The sequence below is a fragment of the Aplysia californica genome, unplaced genomic scaffold, assembly GCF_000002075.1.
Source record: "Aplysia californica isolate F4 #8 unplaced genomic scaffold, AplCal3.0 scaffold00072, whole genome shotgun sequence".
NCBI classification, from domain to species: Eukaryota; Metazoa; Mollusca; class Gastropoda; order Aplysiida; family Aplysiidae; genus Aplysia; species Aplysia californica.
The window spans coordinates 151,485-162,195 of record NW_004797342.1 but is presented as its reverse complement, the minus strand read 5'-3'; the positions used below and the strand labels follow the sequence as shown (position 1 = coordinate 162,195).

Below are 10,711 nucleotides of genomic sequence, written 5' to 3'. Positions count from 1 at the left end.
ACCACTCAGCAAATTGTAATCGGACATTGCTGAAAAGAATGATAACAGAATACTTCTTGTTCTAAGAAACATAACTGTATGTTTATTTGCACCTGTTGTTTGTTTTTGTAAGTGTTTTACGGCACTCACAACAGCGTAAGGTCATTTGAGTGCGCGGGAAACATGCATTTTCAGTTTTGTAGGAATTCACAATTTTGAAATATACCCGGGCGGTGGCCAAAGCCTCCCCTAATCGATTTATTAAGGACCACCGAGGTATTTACACAGTAGAGGTGGGCGATTCCTGTTTTTTTTTCGGTAACCGTAGATTCCCGAATATTAAAGGCTAGGAATCGTAGGAATCGGTGCCGAATCCAATTACTTTCTTTTTAGCCAGTGATGTGATTTCTTCCAGTGGCTCTATGATTTCTTCCAGTGGTTTCGACCCGTACCCAGTATTATGATTGTATATGCAGCGACTAGCAGTTAGCCCGACCCCTGCAATGACCTCCGGCGAGTAGCAATTAGTCCGACCCTTGCAATCACTCCCAGCTAGTCCGACCCCGGCAATTATTTCCGCCGAGTCGCGATACCTATAACTACTTCCGGCGAGTAACGATTAGTCCGATCCCTGCAATTACTTCCGCCGAGTAGCGACACCCATGACTACTTCCGGCGAGTAACGAGTAGTCTGACCAGGTCTGACCCCAGCAATTACATCTGACGAGTAACGATTAGTCCGATCCCTTTGATTACTTGGGGTGGGAGGGCGCTACCCCAGGCACTACCCCACCCAATCTCTACAGCATGAAGTCAGAGACCAACGCTGACCTACACCGAGAAATGAGAGTCTATAATATAGAGCCTCGTGGGCAGACGTTACAGTTTTGGATTTTGAATTGAAAGAAAAGGGAATATTATTATAATTTAAAAACAACAACAGATGAATGAGAAAAAGGCGAAAGCAACGAATAAGTTTTGACACAGTATACTAGATCGATATAATCTTTGACAATGAATTTGGGTCCCGACTTCTCTTTCTTAAGTCTTCAGGATTCAGGATAACCTCGATGTCAGAACATAACAAAGCACCAACATTTTTTTTCTCCAAAAATACATTCTTTGAAGAAAAAATAAGATAAAAATAGAGTAACTGAGAATCGTTAGTTTACGAAAAAGGGATCGGTTCTTTTTCTCAGAAGCTGCTAGCAGTACACTGCTCAGTACGGCGTAGCTACTTCTTTTTGGTGCAAACGGCGTATAAATAATATTACTAAGATTTAACACTGCTCAGATACTGCTCAGCTCAACTGCTTTTGTAGCGCACGACCATCAAAAACCGCAATAACATTTGATCTTTGTCACCCAAGAAAGATGGTAGCTTGAACTCAACATCAGAGAAATCGAACAATCGGCACCACCGATAGTGATGATAGCTCCTGCTTTGTTCTGACCCCACTGTGAAGTAAGCCTGCCCACATTTGCCTCTTTAAAAAAAAATCCCACTGTGAAGTAAGCCTGCCCACATTTGCCTTTTTTTAAAATCCAATTGTGAAGTAAGCCTGACCACACTTGCCTTTTAAAAAAATCCCATTGTGATGTAAGCCTGCCCACACTTGCCTTTTTAAAAATCCCATTGTGATGTAAGCCTGCCCACACTTGCCTTTTTAAAAATCCCATTGTGAAGTAAGCCTGCCCACACTTGCCTTTTTTTAAATTATCCCATTGTGAAGTAGCCCTGCCCACACTTGCCTTTTTAAAAAATCCCATTGTGATGTAAGCCTGCCCACACTTGCCTTTAAAAAAAATCCCATTGTGATGTAAGCCTGCCCACACTTGCCTTTTTAAAAAATTCCCGCTCGGAAATAAGCCTGCCCCATGTTCACTCTTGCCTTTCTGGCCCCACTGTAAAGTTAGCCTTGCATTTCCCACGCTATGGCTGTCGCGATCTGTATCTGTGTGCTCGTATCAAGCCTCAAGTGGTAAAAATAAAATTCACCCCTACACCCTACATACCCCGCTAACCCCAACCCTCCCCATCCCACCCATTTCAAACGGAAGACATAAGAGAAGTTTCAACAGGAGGTTTTATTGAAAAATATGTACATATAGATAGATACAGGGTGTGCAATTTTGCTGCGGATATATTATTTACATTGTGGTTTGAAATATAGGACAAAATAAGTAATAATAGAAACACACAAACTGCAAGATAGAATGGTATCTTTGTCATGATTTATGGAATACAAGCACAGTAATGTTTTTCAGTGAGTGAAAGTTTCTCAGGTATTCGAAGCTAAGAGCCCAGTGTCAAGCGTTTTTATTACTTGGACTGGGAATGCTGTTTTGTATTTCTGAAGAACTGCCTTCCTTAGGTAGAAGGGTAACATAAAGCTAGGTAACCCCAGTTATGAAACTTCCTAAAAAATCTAAATCTTTGGATATTTGTTGTAACTTTCTGTTACTATTGTTTACTTGTTCGACAATGGCATCAATGTAATGTTACTTTTCTTACGGTGAGAAAATTCTCTTTACATGCCAAATTGCTCCATCGCATGTGTTATAATAATATAATTATAATAGGTCAGTCATTTCTGGTATTCAAGGATCAGTTACACCTCTAATGAAAGATGGATAATAACAATAATAATAATAACAGCAACAATATTAATAATAATAACTGTACTGATAAAAATAATAATAACAATAACATTAATAATAATAATTATAGTGTCACACCACATTCGATGACGATATGCTCATCAGAACTTGTTGGAAAAGAAATTTGACTCTTAAGACGTCTACACCAACTACGCATAGATGGAATAAAATAATTTTGAAAATGAAGTTCGCGCTGACACAGGTTGTGCATCATTTAGGAGGCAGGATGCTTCCACCTTCCCTGTCAGGGCCAACTCGGGTTATTAAGAGGGATACACTATTAAATACCATCAAAGTAGATAGGGGGAGGTTCTTGATTTAACCTCTTCCTAACTCAGGAACTGAACGTCCGCTTGCGGCTGTGATAAAGGGCATTAAGCCGAACCCATTCCAGCAGCAGACACCAGTACAGCGCGAAAGGACCAATATAAGGGTTTCTCAGGGACACGTTGAATTTGTTCCGTACACACTACTTTGACTGAGAAGATAAGGTGTTGACACTTTCTACACAAACTGTGCACACAGCTTTGGCCTGAGAGAAGGTGTTGGACGCTTAAAAACCCCCCACAAACTGTACACCCAACTCTTCACACAGGAAGATCTTAGATTATATGCCCTGAACTATCGCGCGATAATACTACTACTGCTAATTATAATGATAATAATACGGATAATAACAATAACAATAATAATGATAATAAATATTAATAATAATAATAATTAATAATAATAATAATATTAATAATGATAATGATAATAATAATAGTATGTGACATTTGTGTAATGATTAAAGTACACAGGCTTTGAGCGCTATATACAATAGCAACACATAAACAGTACATGGTGCTCTCACTACTAAAAATCTGTTATAATCTCTCTTGTTGGCTAAAAAAAAAAGAGTCGCCCGTCCTGCCGTGGGTGATTAGTAAAAAATTCTCTCCAACCACCAAGTGGAGAGTAGTTCATCATCAGCATATGTACGGAAAGATCTTTCACCTTACTAAAAATAGCTACAAATGGAGGATAATAATACACGGTAGTTTGTCATTACACGAGACTGTTAGGCTTCGCTGTTCCCCGGCCAAATTTTTTCCTGTTTTTAGAAATAGAGTTGCTGTTCCCTGGGGCTCCGGACTGTTGCCTGCAGAAAGTGCAGAAAGAGAAATTATGGCACTGAAGGGGGCCTGCATCTATTTTTAAAAACCCAAACAACCTTGATAGTGGCACTGAGGGAAAAGTCGAAAAATGAAGAAAATACAATTATGGTAATAAAGATTCAAACCTGTATTTGCTTCCCTCAATACTTTAAATAAAAGAAAATACTTTTGTTAGTCGCTGTCGGCACATGAACCAGAAAGAATAAAACAAATATTATAGAAGAAAACGATATGTCTCCAACTCCTTCAACTCCCCCCCCCCCCTCTCTCTCTCTCTCTCTCTCTCTCTCTCTCTCTCTCTCTCTCTCTCTTTCTCTCTCTATCTCTCCCTTTCTCCCCCTCCCTCTTTCTCTCTATCTCACCCCTCTCTCTTTCACCATCCCGCTCACTCTCCCTCTGCCGCTGTTTCCCTCTTTATTTTTTTCAATTCCCGGACCCACCCTCCCCCGCCCTCTCTCCTTTCGTGTTTTAAAATATTCCGTGGTTGTAGGTTCCTAGTGTTCAAGGCCTACGCGGAGGAACCAACGTTGGAGCTCTGTCACTTGGTCCGTTGAAAGCAGGAAAGTTGTGGCCTATGGTTTCCTGGAATATTGGGAACAATTCGATTTTTTCCAAAAAGATGAGCATTTTCAAATCTTAGTAACTTTGTTTATAGGCAAACAGTATAAAACAATGTAGTAACCCCAACTTAAATAAGTACATGCATCTTTATTGTAACCACTGATTTGTGAACATAATTTGTTCGTGTTCATAAAGATAAATCATATTAAGCCAGACTGTCTTACATTACAATCCTCGTAACGTACCCCCAACAACAGAGAAAAACAACATAGATATCTGAAAATGAAATAATGCCCCGTCCATAATACTTAACGTTTATGATCAAACACACTTCTTGATGTTTCCTGAATGCTACTATTCCAGCCTTTCAGTTGTTCAAAGAGAAACTATCATTTTGTACGGACAAATAAAGAAAACGGGTATCTGCGGTGTAACGATTTAAGCGTTTTCCACGTCACACATAGGAGACTTTTGTGCTATCCACGTATGGGGAGAATTTCCATCGAGTCTCTCTGTCTATCTGCTGGGGCATTGAACCTCTCTCAGCCTGGGTTGGCTCTTATAGCAGAGTCGAAGCTCGCCTCTTAGATGATGTAAATTGTGTTGATGAGGCTACATAAAAATGAACATAAAAAAGAATGAGGTATATTCCCGGACATCATACAAGCGTAAGAAGTCCACAAAGTGTCCAGAAAAGCGGTACCCTGATAAAATACTCACATATGTTATGTACGGTACCCTGACAAAAATCTTACCGGTGCATTCTGATAAACCTTTTCTCTATCAATAATATGGTTCATGTGGCTCTTTTGTGGCTTTCTGCCTTTTTCTGAGGAAAAAAGAACAATTTTTTATTCTTGAGGAGTTTCCATTGCTTGAAACCACCTAGCTCGGTCTTATCGGAGATGAACAATATGTTTGAGGGCTTGTTACTGAAAACACTGTTTTGAAAGGTGGAATGGTACATCATCATCCAGTGCCAGATCTGCGACAGACATCGGCGATCATGGCTCTCCATTCATTCCTTTGCTCGGATGCTCTAAAAAAAAAGCTACGTTTCATCTGATCTCTCCCTATTACCCATTTGTTTAGATTACCCAAGTATATTGTTCTGGGTCTTCCCCTGCCTCGCTTGCCCTTAATTTTGCCTGTGAGAGCTAGGTGTTCAAGACCCTTATGTCTATTTATGTGTCTCAAAAAATGCATAATTTGTCGTTTCCTGATAGTTTTTAACATTGAGCGGCCCACGTGGGCTTCATCAAACACTACCCACAGAATTCTACACTTATAGAAGCGGAACTCCCTCTTCGCGATCGCTGATTCGCTGTGAGGAATTGAAACTAAAACATGTCGGCCAATTGAGGGCAGCTTTGGCTGCCCCGCACAGCGAGGCTTCGCGTTGCTATGCACGCTGATGCTAGTGGTAGGGCTTGGAAGACACCTTACATCAATATTTTAAAACTTACTTCGAAGAGCAAATGTAGTGAAATAGTCTAGTACATTTTTATTGCCAACAATAATATGTCATAATTGACAATGTTGCAATGTATTTGTGTTGTTGGTTTGGCTTTTTAAAAATTAAATGATGGGATGGGATCTAGATCTAGATCTTCTAAAGATCTTCACACTCACAATACCCTTGATAATAACACTAATTATGAACATTAATTCTGTTGGCAAAACATCTAGGTATAGTCTTGATTAGTACTATGATAGAGGGGACGCTGACAGTAACATGCTCACTACAATTACATTATCATTAAACTTAAGGCCATCCACAGCAAGCAAAAAAGAACAATATAAGCCTTTTCTCCAATTTACTAGAAAGAGATCAATACATTGAGCTTATATTGAGGAAATGTATTATTTGTCACTTTAAGAATTCGTCTCTGTGTTTGCATCAGTGAAATATAGTGTGTACAACATTCTTTGTTTAAAGCATGTGCGAGTCTAACAAATACAAGAGAATGGAGAATGTGTCTGTTGCACATAAAATATACACAGCTGCCAAAAACACAAAAATGCAGAAAAGGCCTGAAATATTGTTTTACACATAAAAGCAAATAATGCAAAACGAAGTAAACAAGAGAGGAACTGGCATATTATTATGTTTCCTGAATATATGTTCAAAGTCATTTTTGTGTGTGTTGAGAGTGTGGTTTCTTCTCCATGAATGATAGGCTCATTCAGATGTGATAATGAAGAAACTTGTGTCTACAGTCACAATAGAAAGACTTCCATGGCGAGTGATCACTGGTCAAGGATTTCAGTGCTGTGTGCATTTTGAGAAACATGTATCCCCATACCCTGGATCACATGTCGAGTAGATGGGCTTGTCCCCCTGTAATCCTCGCACACAGTAAACAAACACATATTTTTGAACACACACGTATAAGAAAAAATAAGTGGTCTCTTGTTACGGATCAAATTGAAGTCCTGTTACAATTCGATTAATTGATAACAGCGCGTATCGCAATGCATTGGCCAACTCTGCCCTATAGGCCTGTGCTATTTAATAAATTAATACATTCGTCAGACCTGGAATCTTTAATGCCCGCACACAGTAAACAAACACACATTTTTGAACACGTATAAAACAAAGCGGTCTCTTGTTACGGATCAAATCGAAGTCCTGTTGCAATTCAATAATTGATAATAGCGCGCATTGCAATGCATTGGCTAACCCAGCATTATAGGCTATTTAATAAATACATTCGTCAGATCTGGAATCTTAAATTGTAATCATAATTATATGAGCCCGCGCTTGGGAAGTGAAAGTGAAAGGAACTGAAAATTAAAGTAGGACTACATAAGCTTATAAAGGCCCAAAAAGGTGTATGGATGCGGAAATTAATGTTTCGGATGAAAATAATACGCTATCTACTCTAGCGTGCGGTCAAAATTTTTTGCGCAACTTATCAAATATCTAGGTTACTGAACTATCGAACATCTATATCCAGATTCTCCTACTTTTGCACATTGACTTAGATCTATATCAATTCGTCTTAACAGATGAGTATTTTTTCAAACTTTCGTACACATAGGTTCTACATTATTCAAGAAAATTCTTTAAAGAAAATTCTTTAATAAATACTAGCCCAATATTTTGAAAAAATCCCAGTCAATGGTTTCTACAGATTTTAAAAAGTTTACAGCTGGAGCTAAATCTCTTTTAAAAGCAAGTCCGTCCTTTTTTCTACTTCCGCTGGCGACATAAAGCTAATTATTGAACGCACATTTTGAGAACATTAATTAGATCTAGTGAAAAAATATGTTCAGTGTTAAACAGATTTCTTGTAACAGGTTTTGCTACTATAGCTTGTAACAAAATTGTTGCCGAATGTGTTGGTTCATCTAAAAAAATTGAGGAGGTTTACAATTTGTCCAACTTTCAGCACATGAATACTGTAAAACTTGTTTTGAATTAGTAACGATATATAGTATCTAGGAATGACTGTAACCAGAGTACCCTTATACAAATATTATGCATAAATGTATTATTTAAGCAAACAATATGCATTATTCATCATAAAATTTTGATTGCCATGGCCATGGCTAAACCAAATTTGGACCCCTCATTTTAAAAAATCCTCGCCCCGCACCTGAAAGAATACATTTTTAACTTTTGAGGAAAGCATAATATTATGTTTTTGTCTTTTCTGACAAATTTAAACTTTATTACGGTTTTGGCGACTCTGTGAATTGTCAAAACAGTCGTGAAAATCGTGAGTAGTGTTTTTCACAACTGCTGTTTTCTCTAGCTCATCTAGGCAAACAATCACTTTTGTTACTCACGAACACATGTGTCCGCCCAAGGAACAAGAGAGCGGTACTGTGGTCTGTCAGTAATTATCGAGAGTCATAGGCGTGTACGCTTTTTCATCCATTTGGGCTGTGTGGTTTTAATATTTTGAATTGTTCACTTGCTGAATAACATATTGTGATGAAGATGAAGTCTAAGCTAAAACTGAAATTCTTTACTCACAAGAACATTGCTCTGAAAGTATATAACTATTTCACTTGTGAGAAAAATCGCGGCCGTCTAAATCGTTCAATTTCTGATCCATTTAGCAGAACTAAACATTTGCTTGATTTAAGTGATAGGACTTTGAACAGATGGATATCGGAGGAAAATGCAACCGAAGACGTTGAGGTGACAAAGAGAGGCCGACCAGTTAAATTTGATACCTTTGACAGAGATCTCGTGGGACGCGCTATTGGAAAGATGTTAGGTGATAACCAGTACGTCACACTTAGAACACATATGTCTTATTTGAAAAGCGATCACGATTTGGATATCAACAAACAGACCTTATGGCGCATTGTGAAGAGTCTAGGTTTCAGTTTCAAGAAAACTAAAACATCCAAAGACGTAATTTGTGAGTCAAAGAACATGGTTGCACTGAGGGGGAAAGTACCTACGAAAATTAAAACACTTAGAGAAGACAACGTTGACATTTATTTTCTTGATGAGACCTAAATCAATGCCCACCACACGTGCACCAAAGAATGGCAATCTGACACCCAACAGAGAGTCATTCCGACTGGAAAAGGTAAACGTCCTATAGTTGCGCATATCGGAAGCCATGAGAGAGGACTAGTGAATAATTGTGAACTGGTTTTTGAGTCGAAGTCGAAAGATGAAAATGGCGACTATCACAAAGACATGGATAGTAACGAGTTTGAAAACTGGATTAGTAACACTGTGGTGCCTGCATTAGATAAAAAATCATGCCTGGTTATGGACAATGCATCATATCATAATGTAACTAATCCTGATGATAAAGTCCCTACAAAATCTATGAACAAATGCCCTATAATAGCCTGGCTTGATAAGCATGAGATCGACCATAGTACAGCGAAAACCAAAAAGGATCTCCTAGACATTGTGAACGCCAGCGAACAGAGCAAGATAGAAGTTTTTCGAGTAGACAAGTACCTGGAAGAACATGGTCACATACCTCTTAGGCTCCCTCCTTACCACCCCCAGCTTAAACCTATTGAATTAATCTGGGCTGAGATGAAGAAAAAGGTTGCTTTTGCAAATACAACATAAACTCCATGACGTTAAGCGACACACAAAGCAGGCCTTATCAAGTATAACTAAAGAATTTTGGCAAAAGTGTGAGGGCCATGTCAAAGCAACAGAGGAAAGATACTGGATAAATGATGGATTAAATTTCCCTAAGCAGCCTAGTGTGGTCATCAACCTGATTGACGATACATCTGATTCTGAATAATTGGTGAGTGTTAAAATATGTTTAAATGTGTCCCGTAGATCTGTCACTACCTCTCTCTAGGTTTGTCTGTCTGTCAGTGTAACCATCAATGTCGCTTCAGATAATGGTTATGAAATTTGTTCAGAACTGGCGACGCCTATGAACATCCGAGAAACTAGCAATTTGTCCGACTTTCAGCACGTGATTACTGTAAAACTTGTATTGAATTAGTAATGATACTTCGTAATTAATTAACCAGCCACAATTTCGGAAAATTGATTGCATTTCCCAGTGGATGAGATGGATAGTAAGCTCTTCTCGAAATATGAAGGTGATCGGTTGGGTAGTCTTTGAGATATCCTGCGTTAAACATCGGCAATATTTTTGTTACAGGCTATAATAAATGACGTAGGCCATATGCGTATGCAAAATGTGTGTGGGAAGCTAGAAGTGCTGTGAACAATCCCATCCGTGTTACTAATTTTTTTCACAGTTCTGTAGATCTTATATAAACTCTATATATGTATGCTTTTTCTGTAGTTGCACCCAAAAACACAACAATTTAAAACATTAATTCAAATCTCCAGGCTGCACAATGCACAGTGAATTCTGAAACTCAAAATTACAAACTGGACAGTAAATGTTCCACTTTTCACTTGTTTGTAAAAGCCACTCTTGCTTTAAAAGCTATATGGTTACTTCCGAAAACAATAAATCTTGCCCCTCGAGACGCCTTTGTTTTCGGTCTTCAATTCCTCACTGGTCACGTGGTACAGTGCCCGTTCTATAAGTGTAGAATTTCTGGCACTACCTCATTTGATTTCTTTTCCTTCCACGATTCTCTTAGCAGTCTCCTAAGAAACCACGACACGGCGTATAAAATTTAGCGAAACATAAATGTATGCGGCTACAACTTTCAGAACGGTTTGTGTACCTTGAAACACGATATTTTCGTGATAGAACTGTTCGTTTTATCGGGAATGGGCAAATGAAAAAATGCAGGAGGAGTTGCTAAACATGATGTAAGAGAGAAAGAGAGATTGTGAGTGCGCGCGCCCGCGCGCGCGCGTGTGTGTGTGTGTGTGTGCGCGTGTGTGCGTGTGTTGCGTGCGTGTGTGTGTGTGTGTGTGTGTG

General features: G+C 38.8%; 1 protein-coding gene across 1 annotated transcript in view; it reads right to left on the bottom strand.

The window, feature by feature from the left end:
- Positions 1-3,362: 3,362 nt before the first annotated feature.
- Positions 3,363-10,711, bottom strand: part of LOC101864211 (multiple epidermal growth factor-like domains protein 11) — a gene marked incomplete at its 3' end in the record, with an annotated part of 36,763 nt that continues 29,414 nt past the window's right edge. The window contains 2 exon segments of the mRNA XM_005093899.2: positions 3,363-3,781; positions 5,114-5,187. Coding sequence (XP_005093956.1) covers positions 5,142-5,187 — 46 coding nt within the window.